Here is a 19,146-nt window from a genome sequence, read left to right on the forward strand (position 1 = left end):
TCTTGGTGTCAGCTCCAAAATCACCTCCTCCAAGAGGCCTCCCTTGACCACAGTGGTATAAGTAGTACCCCCATCCAGTCACTGTATACCAGTTCTGTTTATCTCCTTCTTAGCAATAAAGTAACATCAACTAAAAAATAATGATTTGTTCATTTCATCTTTCAGAGAAAAAAAAACTTTGGCCAGAGTTGGGTGGGTCAGGAGATCAACATCTGAAATCACCATTTAGCTTTTTGTTTGCACCACGGACCCATAGAATCTTACGTATTTGATCTCCCTTTCTAGTAAACGACTACTTTTCAAAAACATATGGTGGCAGGGTGTGGTGGCTCACACCTGTAACACTTTGGGAGGTCGAGGCAGGCAGATCACCTGAGGTCAGGAGTTCAAGACCAGCCTGGCCAACATGGCAAAACCTCGTCTCTAAAAATACAAAAATTATCCAGGCATGGTAGTGGGCACCTGTAATCCCAGCTACTCAAGAGGCTGAAGCACGAGAATCACTTGAACCTAGGAGTCAGAGGTTGCAGTGAGCCGAGATCACACCACTGTACTCCAGCCTGGGTCATAGAGCGAGATCCAGTCTTTAAAAAAAAAAAAAAGATACGGCATTTCAGTCAGAGGTTGGAAGGACCTAATTAGAGATTAAGAAAATTAAAGAACTTGTTTTTTAGTCTGATTCCTACTTTATTCACAAAAAGAGCTATTGAGGATATGCTGTCGTTTTGTTTCAAGCGGGTCAGGGCTCAGGTGGCCCAGCTCACAGTGGGGCTGTCTTGTGGAGGCTCAGATGAGGGCCTGTTCACAGCAATGAGTTACATTTCCTTTGGGATCTTTTCCTCAGTATAGGGACCTCCAAAAGAAGTAGTAAACCAGAGATGCTTTGCTGAAGCGTGGAAGAGCCCATTGGCTTTAGGATATTGATCCATATTCCCAGAGACCATTTAGCTGAACCTGCAAGGACCATGCCAATGAGTTCCCCTGAAAGGAGTGTGCAGAACAAGGCCGAAAGGCACAAAGGCTGTTTTGAGAAAACACTGTAGGTTAAAAAAAAAAAAGTTTCGTGTTATTCAGAGAGCAGAAACTTCTTCCTAGTTCCTTGCGTCTTGATTGCAGGACGCATTTGTGTGTGACTTTAGGTTATGGTTCTGGGGATGGGAGGAGAGAGGAAACACCTGAGTGGTCCAACAATGGCTATTCCTTTGACAGGAAGTTTTTTCCAAAGGTCACTGCAGATCAGCTATGGGAACTCTGTTTAAACCAGTGAAAGCTGGCTCTATTAGAAGCTGAATTTGGAGTATGATACACAACTCTCTACAGTTTTACCCCTTCTGAAATATTACAGATTTGGTTTTAAAATATTTTATGATTTTTTAAAACATTCTTTTAGTGATTTGAAAATATATTAATCACTTTGTCAAACTCTAGATTACATAGGATACTCTTATCACCTATCTAGTGTTAAAGACTCTTCCTGGAAATAAGAGGAAATCATTCAAAGAAGGGTTAGTTCTTCCTCTGTCCTGAAGTAATTCAGTTTTTATTGATGGTTGAGGATAAAATAATCTTTAAAAAAGTTTCATCCACTTCTAGGTGTGTCATGACAAATGGGCTTATCTGAAGCATTGGTTTGACTTTTTTTTTTTTTTTTTTGAGATGGAGTCTCGCTCTGTTGCTCAGCCTGGAGTGCAGTGGCGCAATCTCGGCTCACTGCAACCTCTGCCTCCCGGGTTCAAGCGATTCTCCTGCCTCAGCCTCCTGAGTAGCTTGGACTGCAGGACCACCATACCCGGCTACTTTTTGTATTTTTAGTGGAGACGGGGTTTCACAATGTTGTCCAGGGTGGTCTCAAACTCCTGACCTCAAGCGATCCACTCGTCTAAGCCTCCCAAAGTGCTGGGGTTACAGCCGTGAGCCACTGCACCCAGCCTGGTTTGACTTTCAGTGACACTTTTACTTCTTTTAAGTGCATAAAGTAAAAAATACTAAGATAAAGGACGCAAATTAATTCCTAATTAACATATTTATAGTTTGAAAAAAGTGCAAGAGGTGCTTGCCAGTTCAATAAATCCCATGCCCAGAATGTGGTTTCTGTTTATTGAAATGTTCTTAGTTTTGGTCATCTTTACAACTTGCTGTTATTTTCATGGGGCCCTGACTGGCGTTGGCATAACTAGGCTGCTAGGGGAATAGTTCTTAGAGAGTCATTTTATGTATTGGATTTTATTCTGATTCATTTTCTCTCTGAAAGCTGGTTGTTGTTATTTGTTTTTTGTTTTTTTTTTCGATCTTAGGTGGTGGTTGACACAGCACAGATTGAGAATAAAGAAGCCTATGCCCCCCAGATCAGTTTAGAAGGCTCTAGAATCGTGGTTCAAGTCCCATCCACATGGTAATGTGCCTCTTACTTTCACCGGAGCCTAAGCTCTGACTGACGTTTGCACATCTTTGAAATGATGGCCTTGTTTTGAACAATCCCCATGCTAGCTGACGCAACAAGTCTTGCTGCATGTGCAGGTTTATGGGCAGCCGTGGTATGTTAGTGGCATGTATCATGATTATTGGTCTATCATGAGGAAGCCAAGAGGTCTGAAAAATGGTCTCATTGACCATAATGTAACTAAAGTGTTACATACTCTTGGATCATAATGAGCAGTATTATATTTGTTACTGAGTCTATAGCATTTAAACGTAGTGTATCATTTTCTCTAAGTCACCCAGTGTTCACTAAAGCCGAGTAGAGAACATAGAATTCCTTCTCCTCTGTTCTACCTACAGTCCTGATGATCTTGAGCTCATGTTATTACACATCCAGTGTCTTTACAAATCTTGAGACAAACAGTCATTTTTAGATATTATATTTGTAACACTTATAATAGATAAAAGATTATTCTTAATTTATATTTTTTAAAACAAAGCTCCTACAAATCAGAAGAAAATGGGCAAGGGACATGAACAGCTAAGTCAGAAAAGAAGACATATGATCAACAAATAGATTAAGAAAATGTAACGGCCAGGTGCGGTGACTCACACCTGTTAATCCTAGCACTTTGGGAGGCCAAGGTGGGCAGATCGCCTGAGGTCAGGAGTTTGAGACCAGCTTGCCCAGTGTGGTGAAACCCCATCTCTACTAAAAATACAAAAATTATCCAGGCATGGTGGCGGGCGCCTGTAATCCCAGCTAATCAGGAAGCTGAGGCAGAAGAATCGCTTGAACCCGGGAGGCAGAGGTTGCAGTGAGCTGAGATTGCACTACTGCACTCCAGCCTGGGCGATAGAGCGAAACTATCTCAAAAAAGAAAAAAGAAAATGTATAACTTCACCTAATAATCAGAGACAAAATAAAGAAACCATATGGGGCCAGGTGGGGTGGCTCACACCTGTAATTCCAGCACTTTGGAAGGCCGAGGCGGGCAGATCACCTGAGGTCAGGAGTTCGAGACCAGCCTGGCCAACATGGTGAAACCCTGTCTCTACTAAAAATACAAAATTTAGCCAGGCGTGGTGGCATGCGCCTATAATCCCAGCTTGAGGCAAGAGAACTGCTTGAGCCTAGGAGACAGAGGTTGCAGTGAGCCGAGATCGTATCACTGCATTCCATCCAGCCTGGGTGACAGAGCGAGACTCTGTCTCCAAAAAAAAAAAAAAAAAAAAAAAAAAACCATATGATGTCATTTTGGCCAGAATATTGTTAAATTGTTTTAGAATAACAATACTAGTTCGAGCCAGACTGTGAAACAGGCAAAGAGGTTGTTGAGTAGAGAGAAAGAGGGCAGTTTAGTGTATTAGAAGCCTAAAATAAGGGATATGACCTCAACAATTCCAGTTTCACCTCTAGAAATTTATCTTTGTGATATGTATTCACATTCAGCTATAAGGATGAGTATCATAGTTTTATTAATAAACAGAAAATTAAGCATATATCGGAAGGCATTTGCTATTAAAATGGTAATCTGCATGACTAGCTATAAGAGAAAATATTTAAATCATTTAAGTAGGCAGAGATACTAAGGAACAAAGAGGTGCTGTTGGTGCCTATGTGGACTAAAATGGTAGTTGGGTAAGGCATACAAGTTGTATTTAAACCATTTGTTCTTTTTTTTTTTCGAGATGGAATCTTGGTCTGTCGCCCAGGCTGGAGTGCACTGGCGCAGTCTCGGCTCACTGCAGCCTCTTCCACCTGGGTTCCAGTGATTCTCCTGCCTCAGCTTCCTGGGTAGCTGGGATTACAGGCGCACGCCACCAGGCCCGGCTAATTTTTGTACTTTTAGTAGAGACGGGCTTTCGCCATGTTGGCCAGGCTGGTCTTGAAGTCCTGACCTCAGGTGATCCACCTGCTTCGGCCTCCCAAAGTGCTAGGATTACAGGCGTAAGTCACCGCACCCGGCTCATTTGTTCTTGAAATGTAAGAGTATAATAGTAGATTCTGTCAAAAGTGTTTAGAGTCTATGAATATATTTAAGTAAATGTTAGCAGTTCACTTTGTGTCCTAAAACCTCCCTTCTATAAGTACTTTGCCACCAAAAAGTTATTTTTTTATTTAATTTTTTTTTTTTTTTGGCAGAGATAAGATCTTGTGCTGTCCCCCAAACTGGAGTGCAGTGGTGTGATCATGGCTTACTGTAGCCTTGAACTCCTGGGTTCAAGCAATCCTCCCACCCTGGCCTCCCAAGTAGCTGGGACTACAGGCATGCGCCATCATGCCTGGCTAATTTTTAAGTTTTTTTTTGTAGAGATGGGGTCTCACTATATTGGCCAGGATGGTCTGGAACTCCTGGGCTCAAGCGATCCCCCTGCCTTGGCCTCCCAAAGTGCTGGGATTGCAGGCGTGAGCTACTACCTGTCCCAAAATTTTAAGTTAATTGTAGGGTGGCATACTGTGTCCTGAAATTCATGGTAATTTATACACATATTTTCATTTCTATCAGACAGTAAACCAGAGGCTTACTTTTCTGTAAGATTTTTGTGTTCCTAAATTCTTTTTTTTTTCTTTTGTAGTCGGTGTTCTGCTGAAATGTGTTCCTGAATTTTTTTTTTTTTTTTTTTTTTTTTTGAGATAGTTTCGTTCTTGTTGCCCAGGCTGGAGTTGGTGTTGTCTCGGCTTACTGCAACCTCTGCCTCCTGGGTTCAAATGATTTTCCTGCCTCAGCTTCCTGAGTAGCTGGGATTACAGGCACCTGCCTGCATGCCCAGCTAATAATTTTTGTGTTTTTAGTAGAGATGGGGTTTCACTATGTTGGTCGGGCTGGTCTCAAACTCCTGACCTCGGGTAATCCACCCGCCTCGGCCTCCCAAAGTGCTGGGATTACAGGCATGAGCCACCGCACCTGGCCCTGAATTCTAAAATTTTTCCAATTCAGGCTGTCATTGGAAAATGTTAAAACTTAATCAGAATTCTCATTTTGAAGAAAACAGTTTGAACTTTTGGATAGTTGGGTGAATATAAACAGTCAGTGCAAAAATGGCTAACACTTCGATTTGTTTTGAAAACTCTCCCTGTGGGGTTCATTTCCTTTGTAACTCATTGCACCCCCACAAAAAACACCTAGTAGACTGATTCCTTGCAGAGGCGCCCTCTGCTGGCTACTTTTGGTAATTTGCAAAATTTTAGTTCTGTTTTTTTTTTTTTTCAAATTACAAAATACCGTATGTGCTTGTTGGGAAGAACACAAACAGAAATGATTGCTTTACTCCACCTGGAGAAAAAGGATATTGCTATCCATCCATGCTTTGTTTCACCAAATATTTACTGAACACTTATTGTGTACCAGACACTGTTCTGGGCTCTGGGAATTTAATTATGAGCAAGACACACAGGGTCCCTGCCCCTCATAAACCAACTTGAGAATAGAGAAGGGGGAGACAGCTGTTAAGTATAAGAGATGAGTTCAAACACAGGCAGGCGTATGATGGAAATGACAGGAGAGCGCCATTATATGATAGAGAATAAGTGGGATAGAGATTCGGGGGAGACTTTTAGACGAGTCAGTCTGGAAGAGGCTCTGAGGATGTGACATTGGATTTGAGAGGAGCCTGTCATGCAGAGAGCTGATGGGGAACACACTTCAGGGAGAAAGAATGCCAGTGCAGAGGCCTCAGGAGTGACCCAGCATGGAAGGAGATGTGCTAGGTGGTGATGAGGATGGGAAGTTGTAGACGTCAAGACTTGCAGGGCCCTTGAAGGAACTGGGTTTTTATCTAAGAACAGGTAGAGGGTTTTAGGCAACTCTTGGTGATTTGTCAACAGAATGGGTTTAGCCACTTAAGGGCATTTTATTGATCAGCTCAAGGCTGATGAATAAAATAAAAATGCCAGTTTGTTGATTGTTGATTTTTCAGAAAGATTAATTATTATTACCAAAAGAGTAGCTGTAGTACTCTTTTCTACATGGCCAACAAATGTTCTCCTAGTGGGCAAACATGTGACAACCCAAGTCACAACCAGACTTGGCTTGGGAACAAGAGCAAATGTGTCTTGATTATCAGTGATTCCAGATGGAGAGAATTGGGTGCACTGAACCTTGGGCAGGCTCAGCTGCCAAGATTCTCTCTGAGGAGTCCAAGGTCTAGCTGGGCACTAGCAGAGCTTGCGTTGTTGTTCATCTTTTCCAGGCTTCTGAGCCTGGCCGGCTCTCATTTCATTCTCTGATACATTTCTTCCCAAGTCAAAGTCATGTTAGGGAGTACTGCTACCTCCTTGAGTGACTTTGCAAGTGTTGAGTTCACCATTTAGCTCCCAGAGTGCCCAGGATCTGGCAGACATCATCTTCCTAGTAGACCTGTGCTGCTCAGACTGTTTTCCCTCTCAGAAAAGGGCTCTTGGCCAGACCAAGTGGCCCATACCCGTAATCCTAGCACTTTGGGAGGCTGAGGCAGGAGGATCACCTGAGCTCAGGAGTTTAGGACAAGCCTGGGCAACATAGTGAAACCCCATCTCTACAAAATAAATTTAAAAATTAGCTGGGTGCAGTGGCACACGCCTGTAGTCCCAGCTACTTGGGAGGCTGACATGGGAAGATCGCTTGAGCCCAGGAGGTCGAGGATAACAGTGAGCTTTGATCACACCACTGCACTCCAGCCTTGAGGATAGAGTGGGACTCTGTCTCGAAAAAAGGTTGGGGGGCTCTTGGTGTAGGTACCCTGAATGGATAGTGGAGACCCAAATGATGAGAAGCAGTTGGCCATACCAAAATCTCAGGAAAGAGAAATTCGGGCAAAGGCAGCAGCAAGAACAAAGGTCCTGAGGTGTGGACAAACCCATCCAGGGAGGAAGAGAAGGCCTCACGGCTAGGACAAGGCTGAGGGGCTGGGCACAGAGGGCTTTGAGGGCTGTGATGAGGATTTAGATTTTATTTCAATCGCGATGAGATGCCATTGAAGGGTTTTAAGCAGGGGAGTGATGTGCTCTGATTGGCACTACAGGAAGTTCACTCTGGCCGCTGTATGAAGGATGGGCTTTGGAGGTACAGAAGTAGAGAAAAAGAGACCAGGTGAGAGCTTGGTCCTGAGACCTAGGAGTGGTGGTTTCCTGAAGCAGGGGGTTCATAAACAAGGTGGCGAGAAGTGCTTAGATTCTGGATGTGTTTTATAAGAAGAGCTGTCAGGATTCACTGATGGATTGCATGCAAGATGTGAGGGAACTAGAGAGGATGTGTAAGTTTTGGGGTAGACAGTTGTGTTGTTTACTTATTGGAGAAGTTGGCAGGAATCAGAGTGTCTGAGCTAGCACAGACCGCACAGGTTAAGGGCTTAGCCCCACAAGGCTACTCCCCACTTCAGATGCCGTCCACAAGTCCCAGGTTGTCACCCGACTTCTAACCAATCGGCTATAAGTTGGGGGTTCCCAAAACCTCCAGGTTTGATATTTTGCTATAATGGCTTACAGAACTCAGTAAAACATTTAATTATATTTATGGTTTATTATAAAGGATATTATAGCAGATACAGATAAACAGCCAGGCGAAGAGGTGCATAGCGTGAAGTGTTTGGGATGGGGCTCCAAGCCTCCATGCCCTTGCCAGCTGTGCCCCGTGCCCAGCACCTTAGTGTGTTCACCAGCGTGGAAGCTCTCAGAACCCGATGGTCTGATGATTTTTATGGAGGCTTCATCATATAAGCAAGTCATCTTATTAGAACAAAAGACACTATCACCCAGGAAATCTCAAGGGTTTTAGGAGCTCTGTATCAGGAACTGGAGGCAGAGACCAAATATATATTCTGATATCACGAGACCTCAGACCCTTTTGCTTCCTCCTCCTCTTGTGGAGCAGTGAGTTCCAGGGTCAGCCTGTTGTTCTCTCCATGTTCTTACAGTTACCGAATTTTTGTTGGGCCCTAGAAGTACATAAAAGTTGTAGCCTTTTCTATGAGACCTGCTTGAAACACCTTTGCAGAGAAGTGCAGCCAAGACTAATGCAGCCTAATCTGTGCCTAGGTGCCTGAAAGAAGACCCTGCCACCATGTCCCTGCTGCAGAGAAGCCTTGATCCTGAGAAGACCCTGGGTTTGGTGGATGTGCTCTACACAGCTGTGCTGGACCTAAACCGCTGGAGGGCTGGAAGGTTGGCGGCTGTGCGAGTCACTTGAATTGTCTGTGGTTTGCATTAGATGCATACCGAGGGACAGTGTGACTATGCACAATTTCATGTGTGCTTGTGTCATTGATAGTATACGGTATTGTAAATAAGGCAGTAAGGACTTTTTAGTAACTTTTATTTTCAGAATAATCTAAAACCTGCAGCAAAGTGGCAAGAATAGTACAAAGAACTGCTCCATGCCCTGTACCCAGATTCCCCTATTTGCTAACTTTTTTGCCTTCCTTTATTTTGTCATTTGAGAGGAAGTCCATCAAGAGGACTTTTAACTCAACTCATATTCTCCTTAGGAATTAAGAACAGAGAAATGTTTAGAAAATTTACTTATGTCTTTTAGAATTTTTTTTCTTTTTCAATCAGTTCTCTCAGGTTGAACTTCAGAAATGTGTATACATCTGGTAGGGGCCTTAAACATCTAGCCATGGCCCCTCTCCCTTTTCTTTTCTTTTTTTTCTTTTCTGTCTTGGTCTTTGTCTTTGGTCTTGTCATCTTGTCTTTGTAGGATCTGGCTCTGTTGCCCAGCCAGGCTAGAGTGTAGTGGTACAATCTCAGCTCACTGCAATACTGCTATCCATCCATGCTATCCATCCCCCGGCTCCTGGGCTCAAATCATCCTCCCACCTCAGCCTTCCGAGTAGCTGGGATTATAGATGTGTGCCACCACGCCCAGCTAATTTTTGTATTTTTCATGAAGATGGGGTTTCGCCGTGTTGGCCAGGCTGGTATCAAACTCCTGACCTCAAGTGCCTGCCTCAGCCTCCCAAAGTGCTGGGATTACAGGCGTGAGCCACCATGCCCAACCTCTTCTCCCTTTCTTAACTCATGAGCACACAAAGGCCAGAATAGTGATGTGACTTTTCCAGGGTCACACAGCCTTCACCTGCCTCAGCTCCTGCCCCATGCCCTTTCGCTCTTTAGGGCTCCATTTTAGTATGGGAAAAATGTGCTCAGGAAACTTTGAAAGTCACAGCCATCTGTTGGGACAACATTGGTGCACAGTATCCCTGTACCCCACCCCCCCCAACCTCCCTCTGCTTTGTGGAGTTGTCCATCGTCCCTCTGCTGTATTTGTGTGGCTGTAGCCCCTGTCCTCCAGGCACAAATCTAGCTTCTACAAGTTGCATCCCCACATTTAGCCATGCTTTCCCCTCCTGTGCCACCATCAGAGGATTTCACTGACTCACACTCCTCAGGCCAGAATCCTAGCAGAACTTCCAGTCCTGCATTAGACACTGTAGATTTCATACTCTCCAAACCCCTGGGTGTTCATTTATCTATAAAATGAGTGAACCCAATACCAACCAGAGAGATTTTTCTTGCTCTCAACGCCATTCTTAAATACAAAGAGGTCCATTTTATTATTTTATATATTTGTCTTTTTTTTTTTTTTTTAAACAAATTTCTGTTTAAATAGGGAGCAAGCTTTACCCTGCATACAGATCCAGCTGCAAAGGGAGATTTGTGATTTTGGCAACCAGGCTGACCTGCCTTCTGGAAATGGAAACAAATCTTCAGGTGGCCTGCAGAAGACATTCTCCAAACTGACATCCCGGTTCACCAAGAAAGCTTCATGTACCAGCTCCAGCAGCAGCACAAATTATTCCATCCAAAATACCCCTTCCAAAAGCATCTTCATAGCTGGATGTTCCGAAGAGAAGGCCAAAATGCCTGGCAATATTGATACAAGGTTACAAAGCATTTTGAACATTGGTAATTTCCCCAGGACTACAGACCCTTCACAGTCAGCTCAGAATTCCAGTAATACAGTGGCCAATGGCTTTCTCATGGAGAGGCGTGAGAACTTCCTGCATGGAGATGATGGCAAGGATGAGAAGGGTATGAACTTACCAACTGATCAGGAAATGCAAGAGGTGATAGATTTTCTCTCGGGCTTTAACATGGGCCAGTCACATCAGGGCTCTCCGTTGGTGACAAGGCGTAATTCTGCTGCCACAGCCATGGTGACTGAGCAGAAGGCAGGAGCCATGCAGCCACAGCAGCCATCACTGCCCGTGCCCCCTCCACCACGGGCACCCCAGGCTGGGGCACACACACCTCTGACACCCCAGCCGGGACTGGCACCTCAGCAGCAGTCCCCAAAGCAGCAACAACCTCAAGTCCAATACTACCAACACCTACTCCAGCCCATTGGACCGCAGCAGCCCCCGCCCCAGCCTCGGGCACCTGGGAAATGGGTACATGGCTCATCCCAGCAGCCAGCGCAGACTGTTGGAGCAGGTCTATCTCCTCTTGGTCAGTGGCCTGGCATATCTGATCTCAGTTCTGACTTGTACAGCTTGGGTCTGGTGAGCAGCTATATGGATAACGTGATGTCAGAGGTTCTGGGACAGAAGCCACAGGGACCTAGAAATAACACCTGGCCAAACCGTGACCAAAGTGATGGAGTCTTCGGAATGCTGGGAGAGATTCTGCCTTTCGATCCTGCAGGTATGTGAGGCCTCCCATCCCTCGCCCAGTGACAACAGCAAATGCAATTGCTGAGGTCTTCCCAGGGCCTGTCTGCTGCAGCCTTACTTGTGAAGGTGAAATCACTTAATCCCCCTTTACAACCCTTTCTCACTGTGGAGGCAAGTATGGGGCAGATCTAGCAAGATGGGAAACAGTGGTGAGAAAGAGGCTGAGAACATGAGTGGACTATTTTTCTTACTTTATAGAGAACAGAACTGAGGCTAAGAGAGGTTACTTGAATAGCTCAAAGTCCCATAGTTCAAGTGGGCTCCAGTCTAGGCCTGCCTACTCCTGGCAGCCAAGGTCAGCAGCCCTTTGTGGGGTGCTTTTTTCATGATTGTGTAACCTGTTCTTTGCGATGCTTTTTTTTTTGCCTAAACTCTAGGACCTATGATAGGTGACAGACACCCTCCTGCCTTCATAGAATACAGCTGCTCCTGGCCTAGACAATGAAAATACCATCAGAGTCATCTTAAGAAATTAGAGAAGGAATTTACAAACAAGAACAAACTAGGAGGAGGAATTAAGGGGGAAAAGCCAAAAATAAGTAAATTAAAAATAAAAATAGAGTAGAAATTGCAAATAACTCTAAAGGATCTTTGGAAGACCAATAAAATGTATAAGCCAATTTATTCTAAGCTTGATTAAGAGAGAACAAAGAGAAACAAAATTAGGAAATAGAAAGGGTATATTAAAAGCACTTTAATGGCTCATGCCTGTAATCCCAGCACTTTGAGAGGCTAAGGTGGGAGGATCACTTGAGGCCAGGAGTTCAAGACTAGCCTGGTCAACATCACAAAATCCTCATCTCTACTAAAAATTAAACAAAAAATTAGCTGGGCGTGGTGGTGCTTAGGAAGCTGAGGCAGTAGGATCCCTTGACCCCAGGATTTTGAGGCTGCAGTGAGCTATGATCATGCCACTACACCCCAGCCTGGATGAGACAGAGAAACCCTGTCTCAAAAAAAAGCCACTTTAAGACAATACCATCTAAGACTTAATAGCAATACATTTGGAAACTCAGCAGAAAATGGATTCTTTCCTAGCCAAATAGGCATTACAAAATTATACCAAGAAGTGGAAAACCTGGCTAGGCATGATGTCTCATGCCTGTAATTTCCAGCACTTTGGAAGGCTGAGGTAGGCAGATTGCATGAGGCCAGGAGTTCAAGACCAGTTTGGCCAACATAGTGAGACCCCCATCTCTACAAAAAATAAAAAATTAGCTGGGTGTGGTGGCACATGCCTGTAGTCCCAGCTCCTTGGGAGGCTGAAGTGGGAAGATCACTTGAGCTCAGGAGGTTGAGGCTGCAGGGAGCCATGATCACACCACAGCAGCCTAGCCTGGGCAACAAAGGAAGACTCTGTCTCTAAAAAATAAATAAATAAACAAAAAATAAAAAAGACTATCTACTAAAAGCTAATAGCAAATAGTGCCTTATATAATGAAACAAAAATCATTTCAGTTAATATCAGGAATCAGACAAGGGCAACTGTGATCACCTGTAGCATGTAACTTTGTCTTGGACTTCACAGCAAATGCAGCAAGACAAAAAGCAATGAAATAAGTGGTCTAAGCTTTGGAAAATGATAAATTAAGCAGCACATCTTTTTGCTGATAGTAGAATTGAACCCCCCCCCAAAAAAAACCATCTAAAATTAGTAAGAGAATTTGGTAACGTAGGTACATGCAAACTTTTTTCTCTAATTAATTTAGCAAAAGGCGTACATAGAAGTAGAAAATGTATTTCATTCACGGGAGTACTGTGAAATGTTACAAATAAGTATAGCAAATACTTGTACAAGTAAATCACCACCAGAAGAGGACATTCCTTGCTGAAACACCCAGCACTTGTTACAGGAGGGAAGTTAATGCTGGGGTTAACACTCCTTTCTTCTACTATCAGGATTTGTAGACTACAAATCCCACTCTTTCCCTTCTGGGTGTTCCTTTCTGCCCCTGAAGTCCACGGTGTAGTTTTCTACAGACCTTGCCCCAAGGGCATAAGATCTGCATAGCCCTTGATGCAGATTAAGGAGGGGCACCCCTCTGGACAGAATCAGAGGGCGCCATCTATTGCCCCCGTCTGGATAGGCAAACTCAGTGCGGGATGGGGATCGGGAGACAGGCCAGCATGACAGATCATCTTGTGACAGTGCCCTAAGGATAAGTTGATAATGGAATTGTGCCCTAGTATCTTCCCTAATTTTAAGCTAAAAAATGCATTGCTGAGTCACATTTGATTTATGATGCATGGATGCTTACCTGCCATGTTTTTTTTGACACTTTCTGTAAATGCCATCTGTGCTTTTCTCCTGTTTGTACTGCCCTGCATATCCCCGTTCAGCATTGCCAGTGTTTCCAGCCACCTCTTAAAGCATTCTGAAGTTTCATTTTATTCTTTGCCACACTTAAGATGTTCAGATGGAATGAGCAAATCTCCTGTCCAATAGCCAGGAAAATACTAGATCAAACTTTAGCTCAAGTGGGATCAGCATATAACCTCTATCTGGCTGACCCCAGTGCTTTGATGCTTTGTTAACGTTCAGATTATCAGTTGGCCAAAGTCATCTTCTGATTTTCTAAGTTGTTAGCTAATGACTCTAGGCTAGATACAGAGCACCAAGACACTGGACTTTTTTTGAGTTGAAGTTTTGCTCTTGTCACCCAGGCTGGAGTGCAATAGCGCGATCTCGGCTCCCTGCAACCTCCGCCTCCCAGGGTCAAGTGATTCTCCTGTCTCAGCCTCCCGAGTAGCTGGGATTACAGGTGCCTGCCACTACGTCCAGCTAATTTTTGGTATTTTTAGTAGAGATGGGGTTTCACCATGTTGGCCAGGCTGGTCTCAAACTCCTGACCTCAGGTAATCCACCCGCCTCGGCCTCCCAAAGTGTCGGGATTATAGGCGTGAGCCACCAAGCCCAGCCCAGTTTTTTATTTATTTTTATTTTTTTTTTATAAAGACAGGGTTAGCTCTGTCTCTCAGGCTGGAGTGCAGTGGCGCAATCTTGGCTCACTGCAACCTCCACCTCCTGGGCTCAAGTGGTCCCCCCACCTCAGCCTCCCAAGTAGCTGTGACTACAGGTGCACACCACCACACTCAACTAATTTTTTTTTTTTTTTTTTTTTTTTTTTGAGACAGAGTCTCACTCTTTCACCCAGGCTGGAGTGCAATGGCATGATCTCAGCTCACTGCGACCTCTGCTACCTGGGTTCAAGCGATTCTCCTGCCTCAGCCTCCCGAGTAGCTGGGATTACAGGCGCCTGCCACTGCACCCAGCTAATTTTTGTATTTTTAGTAGTGACAGGGTTTCACCATCTTGGTCAGACTGGTCTTGAACTCTTGACCTCGTGATCCACTCGCCTCAGCTTCCCAAAGTGCTGGGATTACAGGCATAAGCCACCGCACCTGGCCCACACTCAGCTAATTTTTGTAGAGACGAGGTTTCGCCATGTTGGCCAGGCTAGTCTCGAACTTCTGGGCTCAAGCGATCTGCCCACCTCAGGCTCCCAAAATGCTAGGATTACAGGAGTGAGCCATTGTGCCTGGCTGATGCTAGAAATTTTTTAAGTAATTAGTATTTGTCTTTAAAATCTAGTCATGGGTAAACCAAACCATTTTTCTCTCTTTTTGTTTCTTTCACACTTAGCCTGCTTCTGTCCTAGGCATAGCCTTTCCTGACAGCCCTGGCACACACCATGCCTCAGCCCTAGGTGCAGCAAGTCCCATCTCCCCACAGCAGGGTGCTGGGCACAGCCTACAACCTACGCTGTGGGGCACAAGCCTGGCAGCTCCTCACTGCCTTTCATTGCATGTGTGACCAGCATGTTAGCAAAGCATAGGGAAGGACCAAGAGGCCCGTTTGTCCCCAAACCCCGTTTGTTCCTTTGTCCCAATGCAGTGGGCTCAGACCCAGAGTTTGCACGCTATGTGGCAGGAGTGAGCCAGGCGATGCAGCAGAAGCGGCAGGCCCAGCACAGTCGCCGGCCAGGCAACCCCCGGGGCAACTGGCCGCCTATGGATGACGCCCATCGGACCTGGCCCTTCCCCGAGTTCTTCACAGAAGGGTGAGTGCTGGGTACTGCAAGGAATCTGAATTTGAGACCCAAGTGTCCCCCGAGGGGCCTGTGAGAAGAGAGGCTCCTTGCCTGTGTGCATTCTTCTCAGGCAGTTCAATTCCAAGCCCCCATGTGAGACAGTGACATGGGATTAAATCTTTAGGGGTCAGAGTCATGTGGCTGTTAGATGCCAAGCAGTGTGATGTGTCCCTGTGAACACGCCATTGGTATACATTCATGATTTTCAAAACAGACTCTTCAGCCCTAGACAAGGCTCTTACATGATGGTGCTTGTGAGGTAAAGGCATGTTTAACACCGCCTTTGTACTGAAATGAGTGTGGCTGCGAAGCCCACATGATTTATGGAATGCTGTCATTCTAGCCTACGAAAAGCAAAAGTGTACAGTTGAGATTCTAGTATATTGAGAGAATTGCAAATTTTTATTGTAAAGACAACTGGGGATTTTTTTATATCCCATATTGCTACATGGTTAATAAATCTGGACGACTAAAGACCAGCTCAACTTTTTGTTTTTTCTTATTTTTTAAATTTTTTTTACTTAAAAAATTTTTTTTCCTTCTATTTTTAAGTTCAGGGGTACATGTGCAGGATGTGCAGGTTTGTTGCAAAGGTTAATGTGTGCCATGGTGATTTGCTGCAAAGATCATCCCGTCACCTAGGTATTAAGCCCAGCATCCATTAGCTGTTGTTCCCCATGCTCTCCCTCCCTTGTTTTTTCTAAAACAAATTTCATATACAAACCATAGGCTTCTTAGAGGAATAAAGGGAAGTGATGAATTTGTATTACTTTTGAAATAAGGCAAAGGAGGAAAACCTCACGTTTTGAGGAGGGAGAGACAAGAGACCACTATTTGGTTATGGGATGAATGCAGGGTAAGGACTGCCCTTTCAGGGTGGGGTGGCGGGTGATGGGGCTGCAGGAGGCCCTGGCCCAGCTTCTGTCTCCGGCTTTCAGGGATGGCCTGCACGGTGGCTGGTCAGGTGCTCAGGGAGACTCCGCCAGCTCGAGTGATGAGACATCCTCAGCCAACGGGGACAGCTTGTTCTCCATGTTTTCAGGGCCTGACCTCGTTGCTGCTGTCAAGCAGAGAAGGTATGAAGGGATTTCTAAACGAAGGTGGGGAGAGAGGGGCATGTGAATGCAACCCATGGCTCACTCCTTGGGAAAGCCAGGAGCCCAGTCACCCCTAGTCTCCCTGTGTGAGAGGAGGGGCTCTTCCAGCACTGCCTGGCTGAAGCCTCTGAAGAGCACCTGCAGGAGGCGGTTTCCACAAGGAAGAGCTGGCCTCATCTTGTGCGGATTGATTTGGGAGACGAGGTGGCCGGTGCTGGTCTGTGCCTTACAGGAGGCACCCCTTTCTGTGGGAAGAGGAGCGCCTTGGTTGCGAGTTCTCATCTGGACTCACCAGTAGTCTCTACAACCCTAGACAAGGGGCTGGCCCTCACTGACCCTCTGTCTCTTTATTAAAGATGGATAAAATGACCTCTGAATGGCATTTCAAAGTTGGGAAAAGTAGTAATACAGCTTTCAAAAGTCACAAAAATTAAAATGGGCTCTGAACTAAGAGGAGAGCTTGGTTAGAAATAAGTAGAGAAACTGCTGTGGATATGAGAAAGCAAGGTCAGGGTGGCAGACTAAGGACCATGGGCAGGAGTGGAGGGCACGCAGGGCTCCCAGGCACTTGAAGCCATGCTGTGGAGCAGAGTGGGAGGCCGGGTTACATGGTCCTTGCTGAACAGGCCAGGCTCTGTCGGATAGGCAGTGGGGAGCGGGTAGGTGAAGACAGAACGGTACTTGCACAGAAATGGGGCGGAGGGTGGCAGTGACCAATCACGAGCACACATTCAGATGCTTTCTGTCCACACTTATAGTCCCAGCTACTCGGGAGGCTGAGGTGGGAGGATCACTTGAGCCTGGGAAGTTGAGGCTACAGTGAGCTGTGTTTGTGCCACTGCACTCTAGCCTGGGCAACAGAGTGAGACCCTGTCTCAAAAATCAAACAAAAAATCATGTCAGGTTAGGCTAGGTGCTCTGAAGGAAAATAAAGCAGGGTATGAGGGTAGTAAATGCAGAGAACAGGTGGATGTTCTATTTCCAGCACTTAGTCAATGAGGCTTCTGATGAGCAGAGAGCTGAACAAAGTGCAGCAGCAACTGGTGGGGAATTAGCAGCGGGGAGGAGTTAAGGATGACATGCACGTTTTCTGCCTGAGCTTCTGTGAAGGGTGCCATGAACTGAGGTGCTAAGCCTGCAAGAGAAGCAAGTTTGAACTGGGGGTGGAGTTTGAGACTTCTCTTTCAGGCATATGACCTATTCGACTTCTAAGGAGTCACATCTGGCACCATCTCTGCAGAGACTGTTGTCTGCATGCAGGAGTGCTGGCCCTGATCTGGCCACATCCTGCCTTTTTTATTCAACCTTGTAACAGACTTTTTCATGGGATTAGTAAAACGAATGGGCTTTAAGTCACATATCCTTAGTGCTTGGAAACAGTATCTCTCTTTTTATTTATTTTGAGATGGAGTCTCGCTCTGTTGCCCAGGCTGGAGTGCAGTGGCGTGATCTCAGCTCACTGCAAGCTCTGCCTCCCGGGTTCACACCATTCTCCTGCCTCAGCCTCCCAAGTAGCTGGGACTACAGGCGCCCACCACCACGCCTGGCTAGTTTTTTGTATTTTTAGTAGAGACAGGGTTTCACCATGTTAGCCAGGATGGTCTCGATCTCCTGACCTTGTGATCCGCCTGCCTTGGCCTCCCAAAGTGTTGGGATTACAGGCGTGAGCCACCGCGCCCAGCTGGAAACAGTGTGTCTTAAATAAATTAACAAGAAGCTGGCCGGACTCGGTGGCTCACACCTGCAATCCCAGTACTTTGGGAGGCTTAGGTGGGCAGATCACCTGAGGTCAGGAGTTCGAGATCAGCCTGGCCAACATGGTGAAACCCCATCTCTACTAAAAATACAAAAATTAGCTGGACATGGTGGCACGCACCTGTAATCCCAGCTACTCGGGAGGCTGAGGCACAAGAATTGCTTGAACCTGGGATGTGGAGTTTGCAATGAGCTGAGATCATGCCACTGCACTCCAGCCTGGGAAACAGAGTGAGACTCAGTCTCAAAAAATAATAATAATAAAAAACAAGCCAAGGAAGGTGGACTCAGCAGCTGAGTAAACCAGTGCCTGTCTTTGCCTGCCACCTCCACCCCCTGCCCCTCCACCTGCACTGGCCATGCAGGAGCGCCATCATTCACTGCTGGCTCCCCTTAGCCATCTTTACGCCATTGACCCAGGCAGGCCTCCTCCCCTCCTAGAACCAGGGCCTGGAGATGCTGGAGCCTAGCACTAGTGTGTACCCTGCAGGTGGGCTGGGCAGGAAGCCAAGCAATCACTGCCCTAAGCTCTTGGTTCTTGCAGGAAACACAGCAGTGGAGAGCAGGACACCACCACGCTGCCCTCACCGCCTCTCCTCACCACAGTGGAGGACATGAACCAGGTATTCAGGCAGGCTCTGTGGGCACAGACTTGGGCTAGCTTCCACAGCTGCAGTTTTCAGAGGGCCTCAAAGTAATGAGGGGTCTTCTTTGTGGTGATTAACTTTGTGTAAATGATTAGCCACCTCAGCTGACTCAGAGCCACAGGAAGCTCTATGGCTGTGCTGTCCAGTGTGATAGCCATTCACCACATGTGGCTATGTAAATTTAAATACAAATAAAAATTCCGGCCGGGTGTGGTGGCTGATGCCTGTAATCCCAGTGCTTTGGGAGGCCAAGGCAGAAGGATGGCTTGAGGCCAGGAGTTCGTGACCAGCCCGGGCAATATAGACACTGTCTCTGCAAAAAAATTAAAAGATTAGCCAGGCATGGTGGCATGCCTGTAGTCCTAGCTGCCCAGGAGGCTGAGGCAGGAGGATGGCTTGAACCCAGGAATTTGAGATTACAGTAAGCTATGATTGCACCATTGCACTCCAGCCTGGGTGACAGAGCAAGACTGCCTCTAAAATACT

At 45.9% G+C, this 19,146-nt stretch overlaps 1 protein-coding gene across 9 annotated transcripts in view; it reads left to right on the forward strand.

The window, feature by feature from the left end:
- The window catches only part of GARRE1 (granule associated Rac and RHOG effector 1), a 100,971-nt gene that overhangs the window by 78,366 nt on the left and 3,459 nt on the right, over nucleotides 1-19,146 (forward strand). For all 9 annotated transcript variants that reach the window (XM_032170413.1, XM_058425545.1, XM_032170415.1 and 6 more), the window contains 6 exons: nucleotides 2,295-2,392; nucleotides 8,435-8,560; nucleotides 10,008-11,041; nucleotides 14,966-15,131; nucleotides 16,100-16,237; nucleotides 18,558-18,636. In XM_032170413.1, the coding sequence (XP_032026304.1) occupies nucleotides 2,295-2,392; nucleotides 8,435-8,560; nucleotides 10,008-11,041; nucleotides 14,966-15,131; nucleotides 16,100-16,237; nucleotides 18,558-18,636 (1,641 nt within the window). The remainder of the gene's footprint in view (nucleotides 1-2,294; nucleotides 2,393-8,434; nucleotides 8,561-10,007; nucleotides 11,042-14,965; nucleotides 15,132-16,099; nucleotides 16,238-18,557; nucleotides 18,637-19,146) is intronic.

This window comes from Hylobates moloch, unplaced genomic scaffold, assembly GCF_009828535.3.
Source record: "Hylobates moloch isolate HMO894 unplaced genomic scaffold, HMol_V3 SCAFFOLD_12, whole genome shotgun sequence".
Classification (NCBI taxonomy): Eukaryota; Metazoa; Chordata; class Mammalia; order Primates; family Hylobatidae; genus Hylobates; species Hylobates moloch.